This window comes from Schistocerca nitens, chromosome 5 (genome assembly GCF_023898315.1).
Source record: "Schistocerca nitens isolate TAMUIC-IGC-003100 chromosome 5, iqSchNite1.1, whole genome shotgun sequence".
In the NCBI taxonomy this organism is placed as follows: domain Eukaryota; kingdom Metazoa; phylum Arthropoda; class Insecta; order Orthoptera; family Acrididae; genus Schistocerca; species Schistocerca nitens.
Genome location: NC_064618.1, coordinates 625753564 through 625773560, shown reverse-complemented (window position 1 = coordinate 625773560; position 19997 = coordinate 625753564). Strand labels below are relative to the sequence as shown.

Below are 19997 nucleotides of genomic sequence, written 5' to 3'. Positions count from 1 at the left end.
TGTGTCCCATGGTGGTTTTTGCTGAGGCCGTTCTGCTGCAGATAATTTAGTCCTCTTTATTGGCATATGATTAGAATACTGCTACAGAATTTGATTTAACAGGAACTTTGTAATCCTACCCACTTGCAGATTAAAACTATTTCCTCGCAGATCCAGCAGCAGGAGAGGTCTCTCTTATCCTGTATCAGCAGGAGAGGTCTCTCATACCCTGTGTGCCAATAATCCCAACCAATTTACCCACTTATTTTAAATAACTTCAGTTCACTATCAAGATTTTGTTGGCAGTAACAGTAAAGAAGGCTTAAGGTCAGCAAATGGTGGGAAGAGGAGATGGAGTGGGGGGGGGGGAGGGGGGGGGACAGACATAAAGGGGGTGGAGGAAGAGGGGTAAAGGCATAGTAGGAGCTGATGGACAGAGGGGGAGAGGAGGTGACGGGCAGAGAGGGGAAGAGGGCAAAGGAGATGGACAAACAGAGAGGAGATGGACAGAGAGAAAGGGGGGGGGGGCAGAGAAGAAGTTTAGGACGTAGGTCCAGTTCCCATACACATTTAGTATTTTTGAAGCATAGCCGATTTTGCTCTTGTCTGTATATCAGAATTAGTTTATTTTTGCTGTTCTTCAATTGTAATACCAAGACATGTCCAATATCCTTGTAAAAGAGATCTGTGGGGAATTAAACTACTACTACTATTACTACCACCACCACCATAAAAGTAGAGTATGACAAGGAGCTCATATGTAAAGCTTATTACTGTTTCAGGAGGGTACAAATCAGGAGAGGTATCGTCTGAACTTGTAGATGTATACGTTCCAATTGATCCAAAAACAGTCATCTTGTTATTTTTTAGACCTGATATTGGGTGCCATTTACATGTTTAAATTACTCTGTGGCTCTGATGAAATAGTTAATAGCTAGTGGCTGTCCATTCTTGCAAAATCAGATATATATATATGTTCGACCTTCTGCTGCTGAGCACTGAATGTTGAATAGTAAAAGCTTGTCATCTCTTGTAATAGATTAGAGGACACCCAATAAGCCCACTATTAAGCGATTTAAATTACTGGAATTATACACTGTACTTTGATTCTTAATGATGTGCTGTGCCTTCCCATCCCCCATTTTTCATTTGACTACTAAAGTGTGTTTTTACTCTGTAGGTATTACAAGTTTACCACAGCTCCTGTTACCATTTCTTGAACGTTACAATAAGATTGTACTGTGGCTTGGAAATGAGGTTGGAGCTTGGGATGCTGCAAGGATGTTTGCTAAAAAGATGAGTGAGCGGAGGTGCTATTTTGTCAGACCAACGGAGAAACAAATTTCTGCTGCTGTTGCGTCAAACCTAGGTCAGGATTTGAAGGGAATTGTAAATACTGCCCAGCCTGTTTGGCACCAAGCAATTACAACCTTCTCTTCGCTACGAGAAGATGTTCTGTCAGAGTTGCAGAACATAGATAAAGTAATAACCATTAATTTTATGTACCTTATGGTAAACTGCATCTTTGTTGTTGTCATAGCTACAAATATAATTTTTGTTATTTATCAATAAACTGCAAATTTCCATCCAATTACCACATCAAAATTTTTACCAACATCTCATGTTCCTTGTCTTCCAGGGTTTTTTCCTTCATCTGTATGCTTTTCCTGTTTTCTGTCTTATTTTTCATAAACAGAGTCATTATGAAAGCTTGAAGATTCACTCATTCCTTAATTTTTTTACCTGACTATCATTGTGTGCCTCTCCTGGTTTGAGCAGTTGCTGAGTAAATGTTTCTCTTGTGTCTTGCATAATGTCATTTTGTATTTAGGTGTGCAGTATGTTACTGCTTTTTCTAATTTTATGTCTTCGTTTTTGTTTGTTGTGTTTGATGATATATTATAATTTTTGGCAGAATTTGTTTTTGTAGCATCTTATATTTTTTAGGTCCAAGGTGTGAAGTGGAAGAGGTTCCCAACACTAACAAAAATATTGAAAGGTCACCGACGTGGTGAATTCACTGTCCTGACAGGTCCCACTGGTAGTGGTAAAACTACCTTTGTGAGTGAGTATTCCTTGGATCTAGCCATGCAAGGTGTAAATACTCTTTGGGGGAGTTTTGAAATACGTAATGCCCGTTTAGCAAGGACAATGCTTCAGCAAATGGCGACAGTACCATTAGATACACACTTGGAACAGTTTGATTACTGGGCCGATGTTTTTGAAAAATTGCCAATTTATTTCATGACTTTTCATGGGCAACAACCAGTACGTGTTGTAATGGAAGCCGTTGAACATGCAGCTTATGTTCATGATATTGCCCATGTAATTATTGATAATGTCCAATTTATGATGGGAATTTCTGAAGAGCCACGAAACAGTGACAGATTTTGGAAACAAGATGCCATAATTGCATCATTCCGCTCATTTGCCACAAAGAAGAACTGTCATGTTACTTTGGTTATTCATCCTAGAAAAGAGAGAGATGCTGATGACTTAACAACAAATTCAATTTTTGGTAGTGCAAAAGCTGCCCAGGAGGCAGATAATGTGCTTATAATACAAGACAAAAGACTGACTTCTGTTAGAGGCAAAAAGTACTTACAGGTGAGATTGTAACTAGTGTATATAACTTCACATAAATACGTTAAGTGGGTTTAATAACTTTTGAAATTGGACTAAATTATTCTATCTGTTTATTTGAATTCTAGGTGGCCAAAAACAGATATACTGGTGATCTTGGTATGATGCCCTTGGAGTTTGACAAAGACAGTTTAAGTTATGGACATCACAAGAAAAAGAGCAAAGATAAAGAACAGTAATGGAAGAACCATAGTGTATAACACATTAGATTTACTGTTGTGTCAAAAGAAAAAGAGCAAAGATAAAGGACAGTAATGGAAGAACCATAGTGTATAACACATTAGATTTACTGTTGTGTCGAAATTGATACTTTTTAGCAGGCTATGTCATTGCTTGAAACAACCAGTACTTTTAGCAATAATTCCTGCAATAATATTTATAACTTCCTACAAAAATAAAAAAAGAGCTTACACACAAATGCAAAGTTCTTCATGGTAAGCTTTTTTTCACACACATGACTAAAAAAATTCATCATTAGAGTGGCATTGCACAGAGCTAAACTATTGACGTTATAGTTACAAGGAACAATGTTGAAACCATAATTCAACCAGTCTAAAATTGCTATCCATGATTTCTTGAAATTACTCTATTTTGTTCTACAAGTCTATTATCAGTAGTCTTACTCAGTCTCTAGCAACATTGCTATGAGTAACAAATTAGCCCATAGCTCACTGCAGTATAGATTTAGATGTCAATGAACAAAGCTTTATTCCAAATGAGCACCACATTTAAAAGGAAAGCACACATCACTTTGGAATAATAATTTACTGTTGGTATTGATATGTTAGTAGTGGTATACCAGTAAACCATGGTTCTGTAGCCAGGATTGAAGCAGGAAATTAAAAATCAATTATAATGAATTAACCATTTATAAGTGAATTTTGTGTTATTCAGGCAAATCTGTTCTGGGTGAGGGAAACAGTTTTATTACCCAAGTGTAACTATACATTCATAGTTACAGGTTTTAGAGACCCCCTGCGGGTTCGGGGGTAAGAATAGGCCCACGGTATTCCTGCCTGTCGTAAGAGGCGACTAAAAGGAGTCTCAAACGTTTCGGCCTTCTGTGATGGTCCCCTCTTGGGTTTGACCTCCTTTTTTCCAAATTTCCGTTGTTAGTGCGTGCCATTTGGGGAAGGACACCTTACGTGGTGTTTTTCTATTGGTCCATCATGCACCACCATCTTGCATACTACCCATTGTCGTGTGGCGGGATTTACACCCAACGTCTTCTGGGTTGCCTCCTTCTCGTCTTGTGCGCCATCTTCTTCTTAGCGCCCACGACACCTGTGGACCCTTTAGACACCTAAAATCCAGCACGGTAGCCAGTCCGTTGTGGTGGGGTCGTCATGTACCCTCTTGGTGGTAGCCCCCTGACCACGCAGGGATCGCACTACAGATGCCAGAGCTGTTTCCTCCCCATGCATGCCAAGGAGTATGTGCCCATCTTGTCTGGGGCACGGGGACTCCGGGCAACGGGATATCGGCCAGGTACCCGTCGCTTTGGCTGGGTGGCGCCCTTGGGGAGAGCCCTCGTTCGGAGTAGGTGGCATCTGGGCGGATGTGGCGCAATGAAGCGCAATAAATCACACCAAGCTGGTGGTCGCAATATGACCCTCAGTCGTTCCCCTCGTTGGCTGCGCCATGGGAGGGCCATAGATCTAGTGCCAAGCGGGAGCCTTACGTACCGCAATACCTTGTCTGCAGCAGGACTGATGGTGACTCCTTTCTTATGACGAAGCCTCTGTTTTTTGTGGAACACCTGGAGGATAAGTTTGGGGAAGTGGCGGGGTTGTCTAAAATGAGGAATGGGTCCATCCTCCTCAAGACGTCCCCCCCAGCCCAGTCACGAGCGTTGCTCTTGTGTGATAAGCTGGGTGACGTCCCTGTAACCGTCACTCCCCACAGTAGCTTAAATATGGTCCAGGGGATTATTTACCATCGTGACCTATTGTTACAATCCGATGACGAGCTGAGAGCCGACTTAGAACGACGTGGAGTGCATTTTGTCCGTTGTGTCCATCGAGGACCCAAGACTAACAGGGTGGCCACCGGTGCCTTTATCTTGGCCTTCGAGGGTGATGTCTTGCCCGAGAAGGTCAAGGTGATGGTTTACTGTTGCGACGTCAAACCATACGTCCTTCCCCCGATGCGGTGCTTCCAGTGCTGGAAGTTTGGGCATATGTCCTCCCGTTGCCCATCCAGCGCTACATGTCGAGATTGCGGACGCCCCTCTCATCCCGATTCTCCATGTGCGCCTCCGCCTGTATGTGTCAACTGTGGGGAGCACCACTCTCCATGCTCGCCAGATTGCCCCGTTCTTCATAAGGAGTGGAAGATCATGGAATTTAAGACCCTGGACCGGCTTACTTATCGAGAGGCAAAAGTGAAATATGAAAGGTTGTATCCTGCTTCCATTCGAACATCTTATGCTGCAGCCACGTTATCGTCGCCCACGCGAGCGACGGTTGTCGCCTCATCTGTGCCGCCTTCAGTGGGCCCTCGGGGCCGTGCATCTCTGTCTGCCCCCCTCGTGCCTGGGGGCAAGCCTTCCTCTGTTGCCCCCTTAGCTGTTGGGGGCAAACCCTATTCTGTCGCTCCCCCCACGCTTACTTCGGGAGTGACGTCTCCTCCAAAACCGGGGGGGCTCGATCCCTCCCCCTCCTCCTCCCGCTACGGTCGCAGGTTCGAATCCTGCCTCGGGCATGGATGTTTGTGATGTCCTTAGGTTAGTTAGGTTTAACTAGTTCTAAGTTCTAGGGGACTAATGACCTCAGCAGTTGAGTCCCATAGTGCTCAGAGCCATTTGAACCTCCTCCTCCACCGGCGTTGCCTCTGCCGGTTCCTCTCCAGCGGAAGGGGTCCCTCGGGGCTCTCCCTTCCTCCGTTTCTTCTCCTACCCAGCTGGATGTCAGCCAGTGGCTGAAGGTTCCGCCACCTGCTGGTCGTAGGGCTTCTGCGTCGTCGTCAGCCTCTGATGCTCCTTCAGAGAAGCTCTCCCAGCCCTCTCACCCTAAGGGCCGACACGAGCAGAAGGAACGGAATGTGTCCAAGAAGAAGGACGTTCTGGCGGTTTCAGTACCGCCTGCTGTACATAGTCCTGGCTCCGGGGATGAGGTGGAGATCCTCGCCTCTGCCGCGGATCTCGCCCTCACGGAACCCTTGGGGGCCTTTCCTATGGACACAGCTGCCTCTCCCCCAGTGGCGGCAGTTGACTCTGAGGCGCCGTCTGCCTCTTAGTCGCCTTCACGCCCTCCCAGTCCCTTCCTGCTTCCATTCTCCAGTGGAACTGCGGCGGTTATTTCCGCCACCTGCCTGAGCTCCGGATGCTTCTGAGTGATTCCCCTGTTCTCTGCATTGCTCTGCAGGAAACTTGGTTTCCTGCAATGCGGCCCCCGCCCTTCGCGGTTATCGGGGATACTATAAGAACCGTGTTGCCTGTCACCGAGCATCAGGTGGAGTTTGCCTCTTTGTTCACCACTCTGTTTGTAGCTCGCCAGTACCCCTTCAGACGCCTTTAGAGGCAGTCGCTGCCAGGGTTGAGCTCTCGCCGGCTATTACAGTTTGCTCTGTTTACATTCCTCTGGATGGGGAGCTCCCCCGGCATGTCTTGGCTGCACTGCTGGCTCAACTCCCGCCACCTTTGCTGCTTCTGGGCGATTTCAATGCCCACAACCCTCTATGGGGTGGGACTGTCTCCGATGACCGCGGTCGGGCCGTGGAGCATGTGTTGGCTCAGCTCGACCTTAGCCTCTTGAATACTGGTGCTCCCACGCATTTTAGTGTGGCCCATGGCTCTTTCTCGGCCATCGATCTCTCTCTTTGCAGCCCCAGACTTGTCCCATCCCTCCACTGGAGAGTGCATCCTGACCTGTGTGGTAGTGACCATTTTCCCATCTATTTGTCACTGCCCCAGTGTCATTCTTCTGGGCGCCTGCCCCGCTGGGCTCTCTGCAGGGCTGACTGGCCGGCTTTTACTTCTGCTGCAACCATTGAGTCTCCCCCACAGGGTGACATTGACGGGGTGGTCCGTGTCATAACCGCATCCATCATTTCGGCGGCCGAGGCTGCCATCCCCCGCTCTTCTGGACTCCCTCAGAGGAAGGCTGTACCCTGGTGGTCGCCGCAGATTGCTGAGGCTATTCGCGACCGTAGGCGGGCTCTCCAGCGTCATAGGCGGCACCCGTCTTTGGAGACCCTCATCGCCTTTAAGAGGCTCCGTGCCTTGGCCCGTCGTCTTATTGCACAGCGTAAGCAGGAGTGCTGGGAGAGGTATGTCTTATCCTTGGGCTCCCGTGTCTCCCCCTCGCTCGTGTGGTCCCGGATCCGGCGGATTTATGGATACCAGACCCCTATGGGTGTACCTGGGCTCTCCTTGGACGGCGCTGTCTGCACGGACGCTGCCGCCATTGCTGAACAGCTTGCCGCGCACTTTGCTAAGAGCTCTGCGACTGCATCTTATCCCCCCGCCTTTCGCTCTCTAAAGGAGTGAGCTGAGCGGACGCCGTTATCATTCCACACGCGTCGTTCTGAAAAATACAATGCTCCTTTCAGCGAGAAGGAATTCCTCGCTGCCCTCGCCGATTGCCCTGATACAGCACCAGGACCGGACTGCATCCACGTGCAGATGCTGAAGCATCTCTCCAGGGACTGCCAGAGACACATTCTCGCAGTATTTAACCGCATTTGGAGCGAAGGCGTGTTCCCGTCGCAATGGCGAGAGGGTGTTATTGTCCCCATCTTGAAGCCCGGTGCGGACCCACTGGCGGTGGACAGCTATTGTCCCATTACCCTCACCAACGTTTTGTGCAAATTGCTCGAACGTATGGTGGGGCGGCGTTTGTGTTGGGTCCTTGAATCGCGCGGTCTCCTCGCTCCATCCCAGGGTGGCTTCCGTCGGGGCCAGTCTGCAGCGGACAATTTGGTGCGGCTGGAGTCTGCTATCCGTACAGCCTTTGCCCGACGTCAGCATCTCGTTGCTGTATTTTTTGATCTGCGGAAGGCGTATGACACCACATGGAGGCATCACATTCTTGCCACGCTGCATGCGTGGGGTCTTCGTGGTCGGCTCCCGGCTTTTCTTCAAACCTTTCTATTGCACCGCTCTTTCCGGGTGCAAGTCGGTGCCGCCTCTAGTTCATCTTATACACAGGAAAATGGGGTCCCGCAGGGCTCGGTGTTGAGAGTGTCCTTATTTCTAGTGGCCATTAATGGTCTGGCTGCAGCCGTGGGGTCGTCGGTGTCTCCTTCTTTGTATGCCGACGCCTTCTGCATCTCATTTAGCTCCACGACTACAGGAGTTGCCGAACGCAGGCTGCAGGTAGCCGTTCGGAAGGCAGCATCATGGGCTCTGACTCACGGTTTTCAGTTCTCTGCAACCAAGACTCGAGTTATGCACTTCTGTAGGCGTCGGACGGTCCACACTCATCCTGAACTTTACCTCGACGGCCACCTGCTTGAAGTGGTGGACACTTGCCGCTTCTTGGGACTCGTGTTTGATGCCCGGCTCACATGGGTTCCTCATATTACTCAGCTGAAGCAAAAATGCTGGCAGCACCTCAACGCCCTCCGCTGCCTTAGCCACACGTCTTGGGGTGCAGATCGCTGCACGCTGCTGCGATTGTACAGAGCCCTTGTGCAGTCTCGGCTTGATTATGGGAGCCTGGCCTATGGGTCTGCATCACCCTCAGTGTTGAAGTTGTTAGACCCCATACACCACTGTGGGGTCCGGCTTGCAACTGGCGCTTTTCGTACCAGCCCCGTGGATAGTCTACTGGTGGAGGCCGGGGTTCCCCCACTGCGAATTCGCCGCCATCGACTGCTCGCCGACTATGCTGTCCACGTGCATTGCTCGCCAGGCCATCCCAATCGTCGCCTGCTTTTCCCTGCCATGGTCCTCCATGTGCCCGAACGGCGACCTAGGTCTGGGCTTTCCGTCGCTGTCCGCGTTCAGTCCCTGCTGTCGGAATTGGGTTCATTCCCTCTTCCGCCTCCCTTCCGGGTCCGTGCACCTACGCCTCCCTGGTGTTTGTCCCGGCCGTCCGTCCGTCTGGACTTGGCACAGGGACCCAAGGACTCGGTTCCGCCTGTGGCCCTCCGTCGCTGTTTTCTTGCGCTCCTCGCCTCATTTTCGGACTGTGAGACTGTCTACACTGATGGTTCCCTGGTTGATGGTCGCACTGCCTACGCTTTTGCTCATGCTGCCCATGTTGAGCAGCGCTCCTTGCCGGCTGGCTGCAGTATTTTTACTGCAGAGCTGGTGGCCATATTGCGCGCTCTTGAGCATATGCGTTTCTGCTCAGGTAGGTCCATTGTGATCTGCAGTGACTCCCTGAGCAGCCTTCAGGCCATCGACCGCTGCTATCCCTCCTCTCCTCTGGTCTCCTTTATTCAGGAGTCTGTTTCCGCCATTGCCCGTTCTGGTCGTTCGGTGGTCTTGGTTTGGACGCCAGGTCATGTTGGCATCCCGGGGAACGAACGTGTAGACAGGCTGGCCAAAGGGGCGATCGACGCCCCAGCTTTGGAGATCGGCCTCCCAGCTCGAGATCAGCAGCTGGTGTTGCGCCGTAAGGTGCTTGGGGTGTGGTCTGCTGAGTGGCGAGGCATGACATCCCCGAATAAACTGCGGGCTGTCAAGGAGACAACCGATGTGTGGAGCTCCTCCCTGCGGGCTTCTCGCAGGGACTCTGTCATCCTGTGTCGGCTACGCATAGGCCATACCTACCTGACGCACGGTCATCTTTTGCGTCGGGAGGATCCCCCCCCTGTGTCGGTGTGGGTTTCGGCTGACGGTCGCCCACATTTTGCTGGAGTGTCCCCGACTGCGCACCCTCCGGCAATCTTTGAATCTCCCGGGCACTTTGCCTTTGATTTTATGCGATGATGCCTCCATGGCTGACAATGTTTTAAATTTTATCCGTGGTGGTCCTTTTTATGGTTCCATTTAGGGGGGTCCTGCACCTTTCCCTTTCTGTGTCTTTTATCCTCACGTCTCTCAATGTTTGTTGCTGTTTTGGTGTGTCGTCGACTGGTTGACTCCCTTTTTTTTTGTTCTTGTGGTCAGTCGACCAGTCTCCGGCCATCTCATCTTCTTCTGTTCCTTTCTGTCTGGTGTTCCTCTGTACTCTTCTTGTCTGTCGTGTTTGTTGCTGCAATTGTGTTCTTTTAGCGACTGGGGGGCGTCTCCTCCCCCCTTCGGTTTTTACCTGCTTCGCCGATTTTCGGCTCGCCTGTTTTTGGAATGGGGGACTGATGACCTTCGCTGTTTAGTCCCCCTTAAACATCCCAACGACCACCACCAGGTTTTAGAGCAAGTTGAATGATTGTTTCTCCAATATTGTATATGCAAATCCTGGAAAGCCTAAGTGTAACTAAAACAGTAAAAGAGAGAGAGAGAGAGAGAGAGAGATAAAAGTTCAGAAAAAAGACAGCACAGACAAAATGTTAAAGTATCAGTCAACACAAGGCATTAAAATCGAGAAACGAAACAAAGAATAAAGAAAATAAAAAGATGGGAAGGGTAGAGGCTAGGCTGGACCACTGAGCCAGGACCACCAAGGGGGCACGGGGTGGGGGGGGGGGCACAGGAGAAGGAGACGGAGAGGGAGAGGGGTGCCCAACCAAACCGTCAGGTGGTCAATGATGCCATAAAGCCCTAAAGCATAAATAGAAACCACCTTTACAGGCAAACTTAACACCAGGTCAGCCACTGTGGCATCATCTGCTAGCACCAGAGATAGTGTGTCAGGAAGATTAAGATGCCTCCTCAATGCAGCTGAATTAGGGCAGTGTTGAGTAAGTGGTCCACCATGAGGCGGGTTCCACTCAGCAGTGAGGGGGTCCTCACATCAGAGAACACGGCCATGGGGCAGCCAAGTGTGGCCGTTGTGGAGTCAACAGAGGCTGTGGATTCTGTGTGAGAAGCACACAGGAAAGACTGCTACATGGTCATCGGCTCCTTAATTGTCCTCAGTTTGTTAAGGGAGATCAGGACAGACCATTCTGAGCTCCAGACTTCAGCAGTCAATGGCATATAAACAACCAAAGGTCTAGGTCTGGGACCCCATTTTCGGAATCGGAACCCCGGTGGCCAGCTTGGCTAACTGGTCAGCTCGTTTATTTATCGAAATCCCGACATGACTAGGGGTCCAAACGAAAATGACTGGCTATCTGGCTTGATGAAAGTCAGAGATTAGGTACAAGATAGCTGTAACCAGAGGATGAGGAGAGTAGTCCTGGTCTAAAGCATGAAGGCATTACAGATTAGAATACTCTTGCCAGTGCAAGAGCGAACATGGATAAGGGCTAGCTTAAGGGTAATCAATTCAGCAGTGAAGATACTGCAGCCATTTGCCAGAGAGTGGACTTCACTGTAACGTGCATGTGTGTATGCAAAACCTGTTCATCCATCGTCTGTTGTGCCATCGGTGAATACCACTTCCGAACAGTGATACATATCAAGGACAGCCAAGAACAAATGGTGAAAAATTGTGATGTGAACGGAATATTTTGGACCAAAGGAGACTTCAAGACAAATGCAAGGTCGGAACATAAGCTATGGTGGCAGATGCAATATCTCCCTGACCAGAGGCAACAGTGGAGGAAGTTGCAGTTGTGAACACACTGGAGGCATGCAACAATTGTAAGCTGGATTGCTGTTGTGAGAAGTGGAACTCCCTTCCAGGGAAAAGGAGATGGTAATTGGGATGTTCAGGGAAGCTATGGATGCTTATAGTGTAATTCAGCAACTGTTTTTGGCACCTGATAGGTAATGGAGAGACTCCATCCTTGAGTAGTAGGCGGTTCGCAGGACTAGTTAGGATGGCTCCTGTTGCAAGTCAGACCCCACAATGATGAATCGGGTCCAGTATCTGCAGTGCTGAGGGTGATGCTGAACAATATGCAAAACTCCCATAATCAAGACAGGACAGAATCAGGGCTTAGTGGAGCAAAATAGTAGAGCGATCTGCACTCCAGCTAGTGTTGCTGAGGCAGCGAAGTGTATTGAGGTGTCGCCGGCACTTTTGCTTAAGTTGGCAAAGGTGGGGAAGCCACATCAGTCAGGAATTGAAGACCAGTCCCAAAAATGGCGTGTTTCTCAACTACAAGAAGTAATTGATCGTCTAGGTAAAGCTCTCTGAGTGTGGGTGGGCATTACGACGACGACAGAAGTGCACGACATGAGTCTTGCTGGCTGGAAACCGAAAGCCATGAGTGACAGCCCATGACTGCGCCTTTTGTATGATGCCCTGTAGGTGATGCGCAGTGACACTCATACTAGAGGAGCAATAATAAAAGGAAAATCATTGACATATGAGGAGGGCGATACTGAAGACCTCACAGCTGCTGCTAGACCATTGGTGGTCACCAGAAAGAAGGGGACAATCAGAATAGAGTCAACGGACTCCATTCTCATGGATATGGGAGGGGGGGGGATACTGAGTGAACCACCCACTTGAACCTGTAACGTAAGGTAAGGTGCGACAAGAAGATCTTGACAAAAATTGGATGTGGACCCCAGAAATGCCAGTCATGTAATGTAGTAAGAATGTGGTGGTGCCATATCGTGTTGGAAGCCTCCTGTAGGTCAAAAAATATAGTGACGAGATGCTGACGAGGTGCAAAGAACGTCCAAATAATGGATTACAGGTGAACCAAATTATCAGCCTTTGCGAAAACTGCCCTGAGATGCAGTCAAAAAGGCTGTGAGACTCAAGGAGTCACACAACCACTTGCTCACCATGCATTGAAGAAACATACAGAGAACATTGATAAGGCTGACTGGGTGATAACTATCCATTGCTAGAGGGTTCTTATCCGCTTTCAGAATTGGGATTATTGCGCTTTCTCACCACTGAGATGGGAATTCACCATTGTTTCAGATCTGACTAAAGAGGGCAGGGACGTAGCACTGGCAATCCACTGAGAGATGTTTCAGTATTTGGTTGTGGATGTGGTCTGGCTGTTGGGCTGTGTCAGGGCAATGGGTTAGGGCACTGGAGAGTTCCCATTCAATGAATGAAGGATTATCTGGTTCCAGATGGCGGCTAATAAAAGATAAGTGCATTTGCTCCACCTGTTGTTTTATGAGCCGAAAGGCACGGTGGTGGTTCACAGATGCGGATGCGTGAGCATAATGCTCAGCAGAATGTTCGGCGACTGTGTCTGGATTAGTATAAATGGCACCATCTGAGGAAATAATTGGTACCTTTACAGGGGACTGGAAGCTGTATAGGCATCTGATCTTTGCCCATACCTATAATGGAGAGGTATGTGATCCAATGGTGGGAATTTACTGTTCCCAGGACTAAGGCTTTTGTCATTTTTGAGGTAGCTGACACGGTCACGGAGCTGTTTAAAGGCAATGAGGTGCTCCAATGAAGGTTGCGCTTATGGCGTTGGAGAGCCTGTCTATTATCTTTAATGGCCGCAGCAGTCTGTGGAGTCCACCAGGGTACCATCTTCCAATGGGGGGATGCAGAGGAAGAGGGGTCAGCTTGGTTGGCTGACAAGAGAACATCTGCCGTTGATTGCTGAACAGCCGCATTGATACTGCCTTGTGATGGGGAGCTAAGGATGACAGCAGAGGTGAACCCACCCCAGTCAGCGTTATGGAGAACCCATCTGGGAGGGCAACCAGGGGAGCAACACTGAGGGAGAGACAGGAAAATAGGCAGCTGGTCACTAACAAACAGGTCATTGATGACTCCCCAGTGGATGGATGGTAGAAGACCAGGGTTACAAAAGGAGACATCAATGGCTGAATAAGTTGTGTGTGCCACACTGAAGTATGTGGGAACACCAGAGTTCAAGTGGCAGAAGTTGAGCTGTGCCAGTAGTTTTGATGTCTTTACCACAACCAGTGATCATTGTACCACCCCACAAAGGTTTATGCGCATTGAAATCACCCAAGACTAGAAAAGGTGGGGGGGGGGGGGGGGGAGCTGAGAGAGTAAGGAGTAAGGCAGACAGTACATCCTGGGACACGGCATCAGGAGGGAGATAAACATTACAGATAGATAAATCCTGATGTGCCCTTACCCGAACAGCCACAGCCTTCTAAGGTGTATAATGAGGCACAAGGTCAATACATATAGAGTCCAGCACATGTATAAAAACTCCACCCAATACCCTCCCACAGTTGGTACAATTCTTAAAATAACCTCAGTAACCACAAAGGACAGGGGTCTGAGTTGCTGGAAATAACTTTTTTTGGATTGCAGTACAGAATGCAGGGTAAGTGCTTAAAAATTGCCGTGACTCAGCCAGATGGTAGCAAAATCCTTTACAATTCCACTGGAGGATCAGACTGTCTGAATACTGTGGGAGCATGAAGCGACCAAGGTGGGGGCGGCAGGTTATGACCCAACGTTTTGTTGCCACCGGTAGGGGATCCACTGACATTGGTTGTGTGGCACGTTACTTGGGGAGATCTGGTGCCTCATGGGTCACCGGAATCTACATCTGGGACACAGAAGGATTACATGAGTAGTCCGGTAGTGTGGGGGCCACTAGAATTTCCCATGTCTTAGAGGACATCCTTTCGTCTTCATCCGTAGAAGACGAGGACTGGGAAAGTTTCCCTGAATTGGTTGCAGGAACAGAGGAAGAATGGGAAGTCCGAAAGCCAGCAACCTGTGCTTCCTTCAGCCACCGGCTGGCATCTGGCTGTGGACCAGCAGGAACTGTGGAAGGAAGAGCCCAAGTGACCTCTTTTTAGCTAGAGAAGGATGAGGTGCCTCTGGCTGGGGAATGGGGATCGATGTCCCCAGTGGGCAGGGAGCCAGTGCTCCCAAAGTGGGTGCAGTAGAAGGACCAGAAGGGGCCCCTAACTGCCTTGGGGCGGGGCAGGTATTGGTGGGTGGCTCTTGAGGGCCGACTGTAAGATGTGTTGCGGCTGTAATGTAAGATGTGTCATTGTATGAAATTAAAATGCTCATGCTTTTTTCTGGACTCTTGTCCGTGGTCTTACATTCCTGGATTTTCTTCTTAGGCTTAAAAATGGAGCAGTCTGGTAAGAAGGGAAAGTGGAGTTCTTCACAGTTTACAAAGCTGTGGGGAGAGGCACAAGGGGTGTTCACACGGAATGGAAGCCCACAATCCCTGCCGATAGGGGTAGCAGTGCAATGGAAAGACATGTGCCCGAACTTCATACACCTGAAGCATCTCATAGGAGGAGGAATATACAGTTTCATGTCACACCAGTAGACCATCACCTTGACCTTCTCAGGCAATGCATCACCTTTGAATGCCAAGATGAAGGTCCCAGCAGCAACTCTGTTTTCACTCAGTCTGCTTGTGTCTGTATATGTGTGGATGGATATGTGTGTGTGTGCGAGTGTATACCCGTCCTTTTTCCCTTTTTTCCCCCTAAGGTAAGTCTTTCCGCTCCCGGGATTGGAATGACTCCTTATCCTCTCCCTTAAAACCCACATCCTTTCGTCTTTCCCTCTCCTTCCCTCTTTCCTGAGGAGGCAACAGTTTGTTGCGAAAGCTTGAATTTTGTGTGTATGTTTGTGTTTGTTTGTGTGTCTATCGACATTCCAGCGCTTTTATATATATATATATATATATATATATATATATATATATATATATATATATATATATATATATATATATATGGTTATAATAAAGGGAAACATTCCACGTAGGAAAAATATATCTAAAAACATAGATGATGTGACTTACCAAATGAAAGTGCTGGCAGGTCGACAGACACACAAACATACACACAAAATTCAAGCTTTCGCAACAAACTGTTGCCTCATCAGGAAAGAGGGAAGGAGAGGGAAAGACGAAAGGATGTGGGTTTTAAGGGAGAGGGTAAGGAGTCATTCCAATCCCGGGAGCAGAAAGACTTACCTTAGGGGGAAAAAAGGACGGGTATACACTCGCACACACACACATATCCATCCACACATATACAGACACAAGCAGACATATTTAAAGACAAAGAGTTTGGGCAGAGATGTCAGTCGAGGCAGAAGTGCAGAGGCAAAGATGTTGTTGAATGACAGGTGAGGTGTGAGTGGCGGCAACTTGAAATTAGCGGAGATTGATGTCATACCAATCCACCAGGCCTCAATCTCCGCTAATTTCAAGTTGCCGCCACTCACACCTCACCTGTCATTCAACAACATCTTTGCCTCTGCACTTCTGCCTCGACTGACATCTCTGCCCAAACTCTTTGTCTTTAAATATGTCTGCTTGTGTCTGTATATGTGTGGATGGATATGTGTGTGTGTGCGAGTGTATACCCGTCCTTTTTTCCCCCTAAGGTAAGTCTTTCTGCTCCCGGGATTGGAATGACTCCTTACCCTCTCCCTTAAAACCCACATCCTTTCGTCTTTCCCTCTCCTTCCCTCTTTCCTGATGAGGCAACAGTTTGTTGCGAAAGCTTGAATTTTGTGTGTTTGTTTGTGTGTCTGTCGACCTGCCAGCACTTTCATTTGGTAAGTCACATCATCTATGTTTTTATATATATATATATATATATATATATATATATATATATATATATATATATATATATATAATAGAGGGAAACATTCCACGTGGGAAAAATATATCTAAAAATAAAGATGATGTGACTTACCAAACGAAAGCGCTGGCAGGTCGATAGACACACAAACAAACACAAACATACACACAAAATTCAAGCTTTCGCAACCAACGGTTGCTTCGTCAGGAAAGAGGGAAGGAGAGGGAAAGACGAAAGGATGTGGGTTTTAGGGGAGAGGGTAAGGAGTCATTCCAATCCCGGGAGCGGGAAAGACTTACCTTAGGGGGAAAAAAGGACGGGTATACACTCGCGCGCGCGCACACACACACACACACACACACACACACACATATCCATCCACACATATACAGACACAAGCAGACATATACAGAGGCAAAGAGTTTGGGCAGAGATGTCAGTCGAGGCGGAAGTGCAGAGGCAAAGATGTTGTTGAATGACAGGTGAGTTATGAGTGGCGGCAACTTGAAATTAGCGGAGATTGAGGCCTGGTGGATAACGGGAAGAGAGGATATATTGAAGAGCAAGTTCCCATCTCCGGAGTTCGGATAGGTTGGTGTTAGTGGGAAGTATCCAGATAACCCGGACAGTGTAACACTGTGACAAGATGTGCTGGCCGTGCACCAAGGCATGTTGAGCCACAGGGTGATCCTCATTACCAACAAACACTGTCCGCCTGTGTCCATTCATGCGAATGGACAGTTTGTTGCTGGTCATTCCCACATAGAATGCGTCACAATGTAGGCAGGTCAGTTGGTAGATCACGTGGGTGCTTTCACATGTGGCTCTGCCTTTGATCGTGTACAGTGTACACCTTCTGGGTTACAGGACTGGAGTAGGTGGTGGTGGGAGGGTGCATGGGACAGGTTTTACACCGGGGGCGGTTACAAGGGTAGGAGTCAGAGGGTAGGGAAGGTGGTTTGGGGATTTCATAGGGATGAACTAACAGGTTACGAAGGTTAGGTGGCCGGCGGAAAGACACTCTCGGCTACTCCCAACATCACCACTGCTGAAGCCCAGGCTATCCGTGATCTGAAGGCTGACCGGTCCATCGTCATTCTTCCAGCGGACAAGGGTTCCACGACCGTGGTACTTGATCGTCGGGAGTATGTGGCTGAGGGACTGCGTCAGCTTTCAGACAACACCACATACAAAGTTTGCCAAGGTAATCCCATTCCTGATGTCCAGGCGGAGCTTCAAGGAATCCTCAGAACCTTAGGCCCCCTACAAAACCTTTCACCTGACTCCATCAAACTCCTGACCCCACCGACACCCCGCACCCCTACCTTCTACCTTCTTCCTAAAATTCACAAACCCAATCATCCCGGCCGCCCCATTGTAGCTGGTTACCAAGCCCCCACAGAACGTATCTCTTCCTATGTAGATCAACACCTTCAACCCATTACATGCAGTCTCCCATCCTTCATCAAAGACACCAACCACTTTCTCGAACGCCTGGAATCCTTACCCAATCCGTTACCCCTGGAAACCATCCTTGTAACCATTGATGCCACTTCCTTATACACAAATATCCCGCACGTCCAGGGCCTCGCTGCGATGGAGCACTTCCTTTCACGCCGATCACCTGCCACCCTACCTAAAACCTCTTTCCTCATTACCTTAGCCAGCTTCATCCTGACCCACAACTTCTTCACTTTTGAAGACCAGACATACCAACAATTAAAGGGAACAGCCATGGGTACCAGGATGGCCCCTTCGTACGCCAACCTATTCATGGGTCGCTTAGAGGAAGCCTTCTTGGTTACCCAGGCCTGCCAACCCAAAGTTTGGTACAGATTTATTGATGACATCTTCATGATCTGGACTCACAGTGAAGAAGAACTCCAGAATTTCCTCTCCAACCTCAACTCCTTTGGTTGCATCAGATTCATCTGGTCCTACTCCAAATCCCATGCCACTTTCCTTGATGTTGACCTCCACCTGTCCAATGGCCAGCTTCACACGTCCGTCCACATCAAACCCACCAACAAGCAAAAGTACCTCCATTATGACAGCTGCCACCCATTCCACATCAAACAGTCCCTTCCCTACAGCCTAGGTCTTCGTGGCAAACGAATCTGCTCCAGTCCGGAATCCATGAACCATTACACCAACAACCTGACAACAGCTTTCGCATCCCGCAACTACCCTCCTACCCTCCCGACCTGGTACAGAAGCAAATAACCAGAGCCACTTCCTCATCCTCTCAAACCCAGAACCTCCCACAGAAGAACCACAAAAGTGCCCCACTTGTGACAGGATACTTTCCGGGACTGGATCAGACTCTGAATGTGGCTCTCCAGCAGGGATACGACTTCCTCAAATCCTGCCCTGAAATGAGATCCATCCTTCATGAAATCCTCCCCACTCCACCAAGAGTGTCTTTCCGCCGTCCACCTAACCTTCGTAACCTGTTAGTTCATCCCTATGAAATCCCCAAACCACCTTCCCTACCCTCTGGCTCCTACCCTTGTAACCGCCCCCAGTGTAAAACCTGTCCCATGCACCCTCCCACCACCACCTACTCCAGTCCTGTAACCCGGAAGGTGTACACGATCAAAGGCAGAGCCACGTGTGAAAGCACCCACGTGATCTACCAACTGACCTGCCTACATTGTGACGCATTCTATGTGGGAATGACCAGCAACAAACTGTCCATTCGCATGAATGGACTCAGGCAGACAGTGTTTGTTGGTAATGAGGATCACCCTGTGGCTCAACATGCCTTGGTGCACGGCCAGCACTTCTTGGCGCAGTGTTACACCGTCCGGGTTATATGGATACTTCCCACTAACACCAACCTATCCGAACTCCGGAGATGGGAACTTGCTCTTCAATATATCCTCTCTTCCCGTTACCCACCAGGCCTCAATCTCCGCTAATTTCAAGTTGACGCCACTCATACCTCACCTGTCATTCAACAACATCTTTGCCTCTGCACTTCCGCCTCGGCTGACATCTCTGCCCAAACTCTTTGCCTCTGTATATGTCTGCTTGTGTCTGTATATGTGTGGATGGATATGTGTGTGTGTGTGCGCGAGTGTATACCCGTCCTTTTTTCCCCCTAAGGTAAGTCTTTCCGCTCCCGGGATTGGAATGACTCCTTACCCTTTCCCTTAAAACCCAAATCCTTTCGTCTTTCCCTCTCCTTTCCTCTTTCCTGACAAGGCAACCGTTGGTTGCGAAAGCTTGAATTTTGTGTGTATGTTTGTGTTTGTTTGTGTGTCTATCGACGTGCCAGCGCTCTCGTTTGGTAAGTCACATCATCTTTGTTTTTAGATATATTTTTTCCCACGTGGAATGTTTCCCTATATATATATATATATATATATATATATATATATATATATATATATATATATATATATATATATATATATATATATATATATATATATAAAATAGAGGGAAACAGTCCACGTGGGAAAAATATATCTAAAAACAAAGACGATGTGACTTACCGAACGAAAGTGCTGGCAGGTCGATAGACACACAAACAAACACAAACACACACACAAAATTCAAGATTTCGCAACAAACTGTTGCCTCATCAGGAAAGAGGGGAAGGAGAGGGAAAGAGAAAGGGTGTGGGTTTTAAGGGAGAGGATAAGGAGTCATTCCAATCCCGGGAGCGGAAAGACTTACCTTAGGGGGAAAAAATGACAGGTATACACTCGCGCACACACACACATATCCATCCATACATATACAGACACAAGCAGACATATTTAAAGACTGTATGTCTGCTTGTGTCTGTATATGTATGGATGGATATGTGTGTGTGTGCGAGTGTATACCTGTCCTTTTTTCCCCCTAAGGTAAGTCTTTCCTCTCCCGGGATTGGAATGACTCCTTA

At 48.4% G+C, this 19997-nt stretch overlaps 1 protein-coding gene across 2 annotated transcripts in view; it reads left to right on the top strand.

The window, feature by feature from the left end:
* Window positions 1-3040, top strand: part of LOC126259521 (mitochondrial DNA helicase) — a 37163-nt gene extending 34123 nt beyond the window's left edge. For both annotated transcript variants that reach the window (XM_049956381.1, XM_049956380.1), the window contains exons 4-6: window positions 1160-1461; window positions 1927-2586; window positions 2691-3040. In XM_049956381.1, the coding sequence (XP_049812338.1) occupies window positions 1160-1461; window positions 1927-2586; window positions 2691-2801 (1073 nt within the window). In that variant the 3' untranslated portion in view covers window positions 2802-3040. The remainder of the gene's footprint in view (window positions 1-1159; window positions 1462-1926; window positions 2587-2690) is intronic.
* Window positions 3041-19997: the final 16957 nt, after the last annotated feature.